The sequence below is a fragment of the Hakea prostrata genome, chromosome 1 (assembly GCF_041222555.1).
Source record: "Hakea prostrata isolate BN-2017 chromosome 1, UWA_Hpros_2, whole genome shotgun sequence".
Taxonomy (NCBI): domain Eukaryota; kingdom Viridiplantae; phylum Streptophyta; class Magnoliopsida; order Proteales; family Proteaceae; genus Hakea; species Hakea prostrata.
The window spans coordinates 19,729,014-19,742,255 of NC_142600.1; the positions used below are offsets into that span (position 1 = coordinate 19,729,014).

Sequence of the window (13,242 nt, forward strand, 5' to 3'; positions counted from 1 at the left end):
TTTTAATGGGTTGTCTCTGCTTATTTTCCTCCCCCTTCTTGACACTTGTAAAAATGGATCAAAATAAAACATAAAAAGATTTTCAAATGATAATTCACTTGCTAAATATTTACTAAGCCCATCTTCCAAATGGCGAAAGCTTTAACAAGCTTGTTGTTTGCATATTCCAAAGCAAAATAATTAAGGAAAACAAATGGATATTTGGGGTTTTCTTGTCTTTTACATTTAAATTTAAGTTATTTTATTTCTTTATAGCGGGTTTAACGGGCTGGTTCGGGTTTGGGCAGGTTTCGGGCCAAACAGTTCGGGTTAGCGGGCCACACACAGGTTGGCCCGGCCCAGCCCGAACCATTGCAGGCTGAGATTGTTCAGCCCAAACACAGCCCATTAAGCTTCGGTTCGAGCTATAGCGGGCTGGTTTGGTCCGGATTTTAATGGTTCGGGTTAGGTTTTGACACCCCTAGAACAATGTGTGGAAAGAGAGGATGGCAATTGTGTGATTCTTCTTTTGTCAGAATTGGTAGCTTTCTATAATTGGGGATGGGGACCATTATAAATGCCATAGGGAGAGTTAAACTCGTAACCTCTTCAATAAGAGGTGCTGAATTTTTCTTTTAAACAGACTAATTCTGCTCCAGTCTTTTCATTCAATTATTGCCATCTTCTCTGTTCATGTTGTTAGAGGGTTAGGGTTTAAGCATAAGGTTGCTTAAAGCATTATACATTGAATATCTAGATTAGAATACTCAGACGTTGCTTCTAGCTAGCATTTATAGAACCACATTGGGTCATTTTGATAATTGGGCTCTCCCACAAAGGCCCATTACACCCTTAAATTATAACTAATCTGATGGTTTATTATAGAACATAAATTGGTTATAACTTGAATATCTCAACATAAGTTGGGTATGACTCAAGTACCTCAATATGTACATCACCCATCCAATAGTTAAATGGCTCTAATGGATGAGAAGGACGAGAAGTTTGGACAGAAAGGATCCCAATTCCTAAATAATTAATTTTTTCAACCATAAAGGTTGACTCACTTGACTCCGTTGGTAAAAATCCAACTGCTCCAAGTAGGAGCATAGAGTTCAAATCCTTTTGAACTGAGGCTAGCTCTGCCATCCATGGAATATCTCCATCCCAATATATAAAATCACGAGTTATAAAAAACTGAACAGTAAAGTTTGTATGATATTACATGAAAAATTATCAAATAATTTTGAAGGAAAAAAAATGTACATTTGGTATATATAATATGGTTTTCAAAGGTAATCCACGTGAGACTGCTGTAATAGAAGCGGTCACATGTAAGGAAGAGCAGACCAAGTTGTAGCAGTACCTGTAGCATCGACTTCACTCTACTGCAACTGCTCATATACGTATGGCAGTTCTGATGGGTTTCGACTTTTCAGGTAAGCTGGCATTTATGATTCTAAAAGCCGTCGTTGGATTCGGTTCTTGCATCCATGTCCTTCCCAGAAAACGGTTTAGAGAAAAGAAAAAAAAAGAAGCTTTTTGACTCGGTAAAGAAAGCAACAAGTTGAAAAATTAACCAGCTTGTACGCTGTAAACATGTTTTCTTTACAGAGACGGTAAAAAACCAGACATGATGCCAAACCCAGATGTGGAACTCAGTGACCCCAGAAGTTTCTTCTAGAGTTTTACTAGCTCTGTGTGTTTCTTTGATGGTATTAACAGTTTTCACACGGTTGAGAGAGAGAGAGAGAGAGAGAGAGAGAGAGAGAGAGAGAGAGTCGCGTGGATGAGTGTTACAGTTAATGTAGGGTTCCTGTGAGTGATTTGAAGGTGGACAGGTGAACTGAAGCAGTGCAGGCGTAGCAGGAGGTGTTACTTATTAAAGTATTTCTCTTTCAGTGGAGAGAAAGGATGAATCGATTGATATCTCAGAGTATCAAATGCTTCACCAAACCTTCGTTCTATCTTCCCTTAGAACGCGAAATCCGGGTCATCGATCAGAGCAAACCCAGATGAGCATTTCATCCATCCGTCCCCCACTTCTCTTCCCTCAATGGTAATTTGTTATTTCACAGTTTGATCAGAATATTAGGTTCGTGGATGGATGTTATACGTAAAAGCATTAATTGAATTCATTCATTGTAACATTATTTTTCTATGGGTTGTTAGATGGATAAGACCCACCTCTTAATGAAGAGATTATAGGTTCAATTATACTTACAAATGATAAGATTTTTGAGTTTTGAGCTAACATTAACATTTTCACAATCCACACAAACGGACTATGGAAACCTATGAAAGTTACAGCCGGCCAAGATTTTCTCTTGATCGGTTCTATATTGAAAAATAAATTCACATTGCCATTGCAAGGTTAGTAGAGTAGTTAGATCCATATTTAATGGAGAGGTTGTGGGTTGACTTTTATGAACGTGTGCTGAGCATGAATCATGCTTTATACTGTGTTGTTAATGGACATGGGGTCCTACTCCCCGGTGAGCGGGTGGAGTCCGGGGAAGCCGCCCAAGGGGGTAGCACCCCTACAGCCTGTAGAGGGTCAATGTTTTTGTGGGTCTTGGAGTTTCTTTATAGTTTGTGCTTGGGCTTATGAATAGCTGTGGCTTAAGCTTTCTAAGCGCTCATATATATTCTCTCGTAAAAAAACTTAATATTGGACGTCCAATGTCAACCAAGATAAAATTCATATTTCTTTTTCCCTTGTTTTCTATTTGATTGTGTGTAATTGATCGCATTCATTCAGACAACTCCATATGCTACATCCTCATATATAAAAAGCTTTCTTCAAAAAACGAAAATCCAAATTCTCACTCCAATGTTAATCATACTTCGCCATTTCAAATCCGATTCCAATCCAAAACAAGGAGTCCGCAGCTTTATCCAAATCAAGTAATCTATCTATCTGATTGACTCCTCAAACCTTGTTGCCAAGAAGACAATCAAATTAACACGAGGCTCAGCTCATTGATGAGCTATGACTTCATGATGAGTAGGGGTTGCACACTTGCACCAGGCAGCTGGACAGCAGTTGTGGTGAGTGGAGCCCCCCGTTATCATGGGACCCATGCAAACAAAAATGATTCAAGATTCAAACGAGACAAATATTCAACTAGGTTAGACAGATAGATACAGACTACCGGACCATGACCAGTCAGATATGTGCGTGCGTGTGCGTCAGAGAGAGAGAGAGAGAGATAGAGAGTTGCACAGTTGCACTCCTACATGTATAGATGGATAGTAGTAGAGCCCTATATCATGGGCTTGCGTACACAGGGCGTGAGACACTCAAAATCCTGCTGCGTGGATTCGCTGACTCAACTCACCTAAATTTGCTTCTTTCTCTGACTCTCACACATTCCATCCACCATCATCCATCAGTAGTCCCCCACCCTTCTTGAAAGTTCTATATATAACATTGGCTGAAAACCCTAACCCTTCACTTGTCATGACCACTTCTTCTAAAATTGGAGGAGCTGATCTAAGAAGGGTAGACTTAATTTGCTTCTCAATGTCGAGTTTTCCCAGTGAACCAACCTCAGCTGCAGCTATGGCCAACACTAGTTACAGTAATGGTAAAAAGAAGAATGGGAACGAGAAGATGAGGAACAAACAGGGGGTGAAACTGTCGACGGATCCGCAGAGCGTTGCAGCCAGGGAGAGGAGACATCGTATCAGTCATCGTTTCAAGATCTTGCAGAGCTTGGTTCCTGGTGGAACAAAGATGGACATTGTGTCTATGTTGGAGGAGGCCATCCACTACGTTAAGTTCCTGAAGACCCAGATTTCGCTTCACCAAGCAATGATGATGAGCACCATGCATGATGATTATAATCTCCGCCCTCCTACTCCCTGTCCTTACTGGCTCCCTTCTTCTTCTCTTCCCTCTCATCAGTCAGTGAGCTCGACGGCACCCATATCGATGGAGCCAGAGCAAGTAGTCATAACTCCATCTCTGGCTTACTATTTCTGTCAAGCTCAGGAAGACCATGAAACCATGTTCACTTAGAGCCTTTAAATGTTCAATTGTAGTAGTACATGCCTGTAGCTCTTTCTTGTTACTTTGATCTTCTCTCTCTTGTTGGAAGCATGCATAGCCCAGGAAGGGAAAAAAGAGATTTTGATTAGCAGTTTACACTTTGTACTAATGTGTTATCTATTTTTATTTAATTAGTTTACTTAACGTATTGGTCCCGTAGCTCAGTTGGTTAGAGCGTTGGTCTTATGAGCCGAAGGTCGCGGGTTCGAGCCCCGCCGGGACCACTTGTCGTTTGTTTTGTCCAACAGCAGAGGAAATAAGGCGAAGGCGCCCGGCTTAAGGCATTACCAACAAAGCCCCTGGCCCCTGCTGCATGGTGCAGGCACTAACCCAACCTGTTGTCATGTCAACAAATTCACTTCTAATACATCTTTTTTCTTCAATCTATTGATTAACTCAAGGAAGGAAAATTCCACTCGTTCACAACCTAGTGAGGAAGGAAAAATTACAGACCATATTTATATGGATTTGATGGACAAAAAAAATACATACGTTCTTCTTCTTTCTTTCTCTTCTTCTTTTTTCCTCCCCTTCTTCAGAAAAGTATTGACTGCTACATAAGGTACAACAAATTCATAGAATTTATGAACGAAAATAATTCTCGATGTGTGTTTAGGTAACAGTATTCTGGCTATGCAGCAGTTCTGTCGTTCAACCTGCTCTCTCCACACTATTCAGATCCCAGTCTGGAGACAGGGATGCAGTGTCAGGCTTAAGACTAAGAAATGAATTTCCAGTGCACTTTTCCAGTTAAAAGAAAATAATCAACAGGTAGTCTAGCAACAGACCAGCCTAAATCAATCCATGGCAACACTGAACTCCCACTCTCTCTCTCTCTCTCTCTCTCCCTCCCTGTTTTAAGTCTTGCAGACATTTATTCATTGGGTATACAACTAATAAATGGTGATGCTAACTGAACCTTTTTTTAAATAACAGTGTATACATGGTATGGTATCAAACTACGGAAAAGCATGACCTACAACAGGCAAGTAAATGCTTTCACATCAGGTCCAAATTACATTATATTCAGAAACATTAGATGTTTCAAATGATTTCATGCCTTCCATCCAGCTTTATGTAAAATGCTCAGAACCATGCTAGACTAAATGGGGTAGGATATTCTTAGGCTTTTCATGTTTTAAGCCATCCTTACAGTGAAGAGTATGTGACCCTTAAGCGCTCTTGAAGGTAGTCCCCACTACGTATGGGAGGAAACCTGCAATACAATGGAAACTCAGTTTTAAAAAGAAACACTATGCTTACAAAGAGAAGAACAAACACCTTTTACTCAGATCAGAAGAGGCACAATCTTCCAGAAATATGATTACCGAGGAACATATATGTGAGGGTGATCAATATCATCTCTGTTGGATATGAATTTGGTATCTAGAATATGAATGGTTTCCAATTACTGACATGCACATTGTACTACTGGAAGAAATCCAACATCAAGTTTATCAACTAAATAAGCGGATTCTAAGCTTCAAAAAATATGGATGGTACAGATCGATTCAGCATATGCTATCTAAAAACAATGTCATACTGGATATTATTGTAGACCATCCAACCACCTCAAAGAAACAACCAAACGAAAATGATAAAATGGCAGACCTCATCTCTGATACACGTGCAAACACATATATGACATGGCGAGGTCATGTATGGTTAGTTATACCTAGGTGGGAATTCCTCACTGCAACAACTTTCCAAGCATTCCACTATGCAATCACTGTTCGGATCTAAGAAAAAGGCCACCTGAAATATTGCACTCCAAAAGGTTATGTCAAATCTCTTTCTTTGTTGAAAGAAAACTATCACATGGATGGTGAAGCTTATGAGAAATCATTCATTCAACTGCAAGTCAATTCAAAGAAAATTTGTAACAATGTAGACAGCCAAAACTACCACCATTAACAGAGAATTGACATTTCAGAAGTACCTGATGATGTGATAAGATTATGACTCATGGATCCAAACTGGATCAACTAATTGTGTCAGTTCACCAAACTGTAAGAGAGCTTCAATTAACTGAAGCCCCTGCGCGATGTGCTTGTACGAGACATAAGGTAGCATGGGTGTGGGATATTGATGGATCCTCAAAATCTTCCCCATCTCACCTGTGTCCCCCTCAGAAAGTTTTGAGGAATATTACACACACATTATTCAAATAAATGTACAACTGGGGCTCATTTATCAATCATAGATTTCTGTGAGCCATTACATTAAGGGAATTTAATGTCATGTCGTATGTTCAGTAAATATATATTTTGCTCCTAAAATATTATAATTCTTTGACACCAGTAATTAACGAATCTAGACAATTAAATTCCTTATGTCCTTGAAATTTTGACAAAATTGTTGTATATAAATTTTCCATTTATATGTATCCAGTTCATGAATCCATACTTCCGAAAATTCAACACTGAGACAGATATGACTCCTCACCAAAAGAATGCATTCAAAAAAGCACTCAAATGAATGGAAGATAGTAATACACTGTTGAAGACCATGCACATTTAACTCATTAGGGGGTTGACTTAAGATTCCCTCTAAGTTGCCCTACATGAAAAGCCAATCAGACTCAATCTAGTAATTTTTCTGAGTTAAATAATTTTCCTGTGCACAAAAATAAACTTTAGTACTAAAGAATCACAGATCATGTTCTCTAAGCCTTGGACTAGAAATTTGAAGTCATGCAAGAGAAAGTAACAAAGGAAAATTAGGGATGCAGTGGATACCGAATAGCGCTCTTGTCCAGCCGGCATGACTCTGTGCAAGGTTGAACTGCAAATGAGAGGAGATGGGGAAAAGAAATATCAAAATAATATCCTTACAAGTAGAACATTCAATTTATTGGTGACAATGTCATCAGACAAACAGTAAACCACCCCCTACAAAATAGATGAACTGAAATCCCAAAAAGGGGAAAGCAAATGCCTTCGTGTAACGGAATTTAGTGACTACCGGAACAAACAGTTAGTCCACCGCTCCATCATATCGCCAATGTTAACAATGAAAGCCCTGCAAACATTAATTTTGTGAATGAACCTCCAATTGAACAGATATTGAGCAAATTTAGTTTCTAGAAGTGAGGACTTTTATCAAAGCAATTTGATCTGTTCACAGTACCAAAACCCTAGTACCAGGTCACTATAGGTCCTCAGGAATGCTCAAAGGTTCAATATGTAATGGTAATGCCAATCATATGAATAATCTTATGTGTACCAGATGAAGGGAGTGGTAGAGTCAATAATTATAATGTTTAGGCAACTTGGAACTTGAATGGAGGAAAGGATATAAAGAGAATTATAATTAAAGAAAGGCAACAGACTTAATGGAGGAAGAGATAGAAAAGGATTTAGAATTGAAAGAAGATGAACGGAACTAAAGTAATTGAAGGATATAAATTGAATTGACATAATCGGGAAGCGTTGTGATGGGAAGAGGGATGTAGGGTAACCCTAAAAATATTACCACCATCTTCAACCTTTCATCCACAGGAGCACCTCAAATCAGCAGTAACTCTCCTTGTGCGATCCATTGAACTCACATGATAAGGGCTCAATCTAAATTGAAAATTTGGGATTAGAATCTGTGGGAGGTTCTAGGAGTATTTTGGTCTTTCTGTTATTCGGTTGTCTCTCTGTAAGCAGCAGCAGGTCGGTCCAACTGGAAGAACATATAAAAAGCCCAAAGTATAGGCCAATTTTCATACTGAATTCACGTACCATATTTTAGGTCTATAAAGTTGGCCAGTTAAAAGGGATGCCCATTGAATGAAGGCCTAATATCTAAATGCAACAACCCTAGGCCTATTCAAGGAAAAAAACCCACTTTGGTGCTGGATCTGCATAACCCCCTAACAACCCTTTTTAGTCTGACAAGTCAGGTTTAGCTGGTTCTGTCTCGAGTCTCTTGACTTGGGATACCAGATTTGGCTGTGCGGGTCTAACCAGCATAATGCAACTACATCAAGTTCTAAATTCTTCATTAACTGAGGCAGTATGTTAGAGCCATAAATATTCTCATAATTGATACCAAAGAAAATTAAGAATTTCAAATTAGAGAACTGGGTACAAGACCAAAGTGTGACTCAAAAAAGTGTTAAGTGGCCGAGTTATCAATAGAACATACAGTGGCTTAGAAAAGTCTGGCTGCTTTGCAACAGAAAGTGAAATGAAGGGCATACTATTGAAAAGGTTGTCCATGTAGAATCCACATAGTATGTAAATGCATATATCAACAAAATGATCCAATAGCGAAAAATGTACAGAAATTTTTTCTTTTTTAATTTCTTTTTGGATGAATAAATAAATTCATTAACCAAAGGAAAGAAAGGGAGAGGGAGGAAGGAAAGAAAATACAATAGCGAACCAAAGTGCAAAGCCAAGCCAAAAGCAACGAAGAAGAAAACTAACTCAGCAAACAGCACCAAGGCTTACAGAAAAGGTAAAATGTAGGACAGTGAAAAAAAAAAGAAAGAAAGCTCAAAGACATTGGGTTAAAATAATAGAATACAGAAGAAGGCCAATAGGCTAGGCTAGACCGGCAATTCCTAGTTTCCCTCTCTATTCTCTTTCTTCTTCTTTCTAGGAGACTGAATTCAACAAGGAAATCTTCATCAACCTGCTAACGCCCCTTGATAATATGGTTGCTTTTCCCACAGCCATCATGATCAGATACACATGAAGGAGTTCAGATTTTGGTCTTAGGAGCACCTCAAAGATGTGTCATGCAACGGAGAAAGATCCTCGGAGGAGTTACCTTCAAAAGCAACAAGGTTCCCACCATCCAAGATAAGAGAAGTTTCACCCAATGACGCAAGCGGGGACCTCCATGGGCCCTATGAAGAGCACTTCCATAGAGGGGGAAAAATGAGAATTAGAGACATTTTCTTTGTGCGTGCATCACTGACAGCCTCCAAAGGAGAATCTAGAGCAGCCACTTGATCCTCAATAACAATTTTTTTTTTTTTGGGGGGGGGGGGGAATGTGTGTGAAGGAGTAAGGTGCGCTCAACTGGCAACATTAAGGGGATCAGAGCAGCAGGGGATCGAGTGATGGAGAAGGGGACAACCAAACTCTTAAGTAATTTACATATCTCCAAATCACATATCGGTATGGCTGGCGAAGAGGTTTTGAGGGGCAGGTAGATAGATGACCCACTTTGTACTGCCTGTATAGTTGCATTGTCAAATGCTACCTTTAATGCAACTTCAAAACACATACAGAATGGTCTTTATGTGGATCACTAGGAGAAGAGGGCATACTATGACAAATTCTACTATAAATCGAAGGACATATCAAGCACCAAAAGTGAGCAAAAGGTTAAAAAGATGGAATAAAAACTAAAGCGGTGACCACCAATCCTGATCAAGATTGTCCAGTTCAGCTCAAACACAAGATCAATTTCCACATGTATTGGCTGGTATCAGCCCTGTATCAGAATCCAGATTGGCCTATAAAACCAATCTGGTTTGATCCTTATCCTTGAGACATGCAACATGATGATTGCCTAAGTCTATGGAACATTCTATGTTTAAAAAGTAATCAATTAGTCGTCGCCGTTTCCAATTTCTGAATTGTTTTAAGTTGCATGATCACTCACATGAAATACTAAGTTCATTAATTGCAGCATTTAATCTAGAGAAAAGTTAATATTGTCTCCTTCTTGAGATTACAGCAGCAAGAAGCTTTTAGGAACTAGAAATCTCAGGGGCTCACCCGTTGACATGCTTCACATCCTCCCAGACTTGTGGCTGCCTATATTTCTCTCTACATATCTGTTAGACAAGAATGGGATAAAATCAAGTACCAAGTAGCAACGATTAAATATTTGCTATATTATTATTGTTAGATAACTGACTTCACTCGTTAGGTCACAAATTATTCTTATAAGACTTGCCTGAAGTCCACGGACTCCATCGGTTGCGAGAAGAGTAATCATTCCATAATCTGAATGAGCAGAAGCACCATAGATTTCCTCACTAGAAACAGCTAGTTCACCTGAAATCAAGATTCAGATGCAAGTATGCAACACAATCATTCTCAAATAAGCAGTTTCCTAGAAAGCCTGACATTTCTTAACTACATATTTAGTTTTTCAGGAAAAGTAAAACCCAATGAGGCAGGCCTTGGCACAATGGTTGATGGATCACCAGTTATAGCCTGAGGTCAAGGCATGACAACAGCATCTCAACAATAATTGGGGTAAGGCTGCATAGGAAAACTGCCTCCCCCCCCCCCCCCAAGGTGGAACTCTACTTGTGTGGAAGCCTTCAACACCAGGTTCACCCTTCTTTATAAAAAGTAAAACACAAGAATAAAACCATCAAAGAGAAACAAACAAGAACAAAAAGGTTAAAAATATAATGTGCCAATGCTGAAGCAAATCCAATATTCAGAAGAGAGCTTAACCCCCAACCTCATATTTTATTTTGAGAGTCTAGTAGAGAAATAGAAACAAGTGATAATAATAGACCCATAATTTATCCTACCTAGGAAATCCTCATACTGCACCCTTTTTAAAACCTCAGGAGGACAGCTGGCAGGGACCAACAATTCACAATAAAGAGGTCACGAGTTAACTCTTCTTCAGCCTACATATTAAAAAGAGGAAAAAAAATAAAAAGGATAAAATCTAAGCTAGTCATTCTTCTAATGCAGTAATGCTTGTGTGGCTTTGTTTGACATTGACAATTAGAGGCCCTGACACAGAACGGGGTCCAAGTTGGGTTCTGGATCCAGCAAAATATCTAAGCTTATCTGGGAATGATATTGAACTGTTTACACTTTGGGGGAGATTGTATGCAGTTGTTTGTTTCCTATTTTATTGAACTTACATTGAGTAAGTTTAAATTTACTGTCAAAGTCGTTCTTAGTTATATGGATGCAATCATGAAAGCATCACATTTAGTAGCCGATAGGATACATATTGAGTATAAAAATGTGCCTGTGAGGTATTTGTTTGTGCACCCTCCCCCTCTCTCTCTTCTCTTTGTTTCAGAACCTCCTCTTGCAGGATGTAGCCTCAGTAGGACTGAGGGCCAATTACCAGTTCTCTGTACAGAACCAGAACAAATTGAGCTAATTTATGGATATGTAAGCCCGCATTGAGCAGGATATGTAGGTTTTGATCTCAATGGAGTTAGGGCTGTCATGGGATACTTTGGGTTGGTATGTAAATGTAGGGTTGATGGATTGTTTGCCTCTGAGTGCGTGGATTGATTGTATCAAGTTCAAAGATTCCTACAGGTTTGAGATGGGGCTGGGCATTGAATTGGGCTCTCTTTTAGGGTTTTGGATGGTTCAATCAAGCCCATGATTTATAGGGGGTGTCTAACATGGACAAGACAATGATTTTTGAAGTTTGAAACCAATAGGTCCAGTAAGAAGTTGGTTTCCTGAAAAATATAGGTCTTGGGCTTTTCAGGTATGTTTTTAGGATTATCAAGAACCAAAGTTCCAATGGTTGGATTTGCTTGAAATTTGGATAGAGTATAGGGTATGAGGTATGATGATGATGATGTTCCAAATCTTGAACAGATTCAATGGTGGTTTGAATTAGATAAAGGGGCAAACCTGGTGCCCAAGGCTTCTGCACAAGCAATATATGCTGAGAGGTTGTTCCGATGCCTGACCTCAGGCTACAACTGTGGCCTACCAACCATTGCGCCAAGGCCCACCCCTGGTGGGATCGAATTAGATCTAAGATGGATATTATGGGTTGTTGGCAATATTGACCTCAAGAAAAAGATGGTTTTGACTGATTTTCCTTAAGGAGAAAAAGAGACACAGGGACTGAGGAAAATCTGAGGACTTAATCCTAACGAAAATTAACAGACAGCTTTGATGGTGGGATTGAAGTGGATCAAAGATGCAAGTTATGAGTTCTTGGGAGTATTGATATCAAGAAGAGTGGGGTATTAACTGATCTTTCCCTGAAGAAAAGAGCTTGATGGGGATTGAATATGGGAACTGTCAGGAAATCTATGGGCTTAATCCAAATGGAAATTAATGGACAGATTGCTGGTTTTAAGGAGTTAAAGGTTTACCGTTAATGGTGGATAAATGGAGCTCCTTTTGGAGAGGAAGGGGGGGGGGGGAGTGCTAGAGTTTGCAGAATCTCCCTGTTGTTGCAGTCCTCACTGGCACCAGCTTGTATGGTGAAGATGATGAGTCTTCACAACTCAACTAAATTCCACAGTAAAAATGGGAGCTTGTACTCTGAATACCGACCAACAATGGAGCCTGCAACTTGGACTTTTAAATCACAATTATCACAGCAACTTGAAAAGAACCACGGCGTTGGAGAGGGTTAAAATCCAAGTTGACCCTGGCTAGACGAGAAAGGCATCCAAGGTGCCTATGCTGACCAAAGAACCTGGACCCTAATTATTGCTTCCATAATTATGCTTTAAAAACCAAGCAATAGCACAGCCTAGAGTTGAAATACTAGATCAAGGATCTCTACAGAGAAGAAGTCAACAACCAATAACTTGCTTCGGCAAAAATTGATTAAACTTATCTAATTTTATTCTTTCATGATTGAATGTTAATAGGGGGCTTAAAGCCTTAAGACCAAACTCTAATTGCAATAGGAAAGCATAAATAACAAAAGTATAACATAGCCACCTTTGAAAATCATGGAAGGCCGAGGTTTGCCTAGTTACCATCAATTTAAGTCATGTGCCATCTTAAGTGATCATATGACCTCAAGCTGAATTAAGCCACTAACTTAGATTATATTTGAACCACTCAACTATGGAAATTTTTGGTAGTCAACTTATTTACCGATGTCTTAGGTCCATTAACTAGGTGAATGTTACCATGCAACAAAAGCCCTTCCAACCATCCCCCTTCCCACCCCCCACCAACCCCCCCCCCCCCAAAAAAAAAAAAAAAAAAAAAAAAAAAAAAAACAAAAACTCACACACACAAGCGCACATGCATACTGACGTAGACACCAGGTTTTTATCGGCTCCAGTACTAACAAGTTCACGATTGCTCTTGTCCTCCATGAGATGATTGGCACATGTAGTTTTAAAATCCAACGGTCAATATTTATGATCCACTCACCAATCTTGTGATGCCCCGCATCTTTTTATATTATTATTTTATTATTGTGTGTGAATGTGTCAGTCTTTAAGATTATTAAAACTCAAAAGATCCTGATGGTTGGTTGGATGGATTAATCAAATGATTCGAGCG

The 13,242-nt window shown here is 39.3% G+C and overlaps 1 protein-coding gene and 1 non-coding gene across 2 annotated transcripts in view; one reads left to right on the forward strand and one right to left on the reverse strand.

The window, feature by feature from the left end:
* Positions 1-4,183: 4,183 nt before the first annotated feature.
* On the forward strand, positions 4,184-4,257 carry TRNAI-UAU (transfer RNA isoleucine (anticodon UAU)). Its single transcript has one exon. It is a non-coding gene; the product is annotated as a tRNA-Ile (tRNA).
* Positions 4,258-4,550: 293 nt separating this feature from the next.
* Positions 4,551-13,242, reverse strand: part of LOC149028132 (azadirone synthase LFS-like) — a 39,142-nt gene continuing 30,450 nt past the window's right edge. Inside the window, exons 6-11 of the mRNA XM_089168744.1 lie at positions 9,938-10,038; positions 9,757-9,815; positions 6,998-7,054; positions 6,772-6,817; positions 5,709-5,788; positions 4,551-5,249 (exon numbers count right to left, since the gene is read on the reverse strand). Coding sequence (XP_089024870.1) covers positions 5,183-5,249; positions 5,709-5,788; positions 6,772-6,817; positions 6,998-7,054; positions 9,757-9,815; positions 9,938-10,038 — 410 coding nt within the window. The 3' untranslated portion in view covers positions 4,551-5,182. The remainder of the gene's footprint in view (positions 5,250-5,708; positions 5,789-6,771; positions 6,818-6,997; positions 7,055-9,756; positions 9,816-9,937; positions 10,039-13,242) is intronic.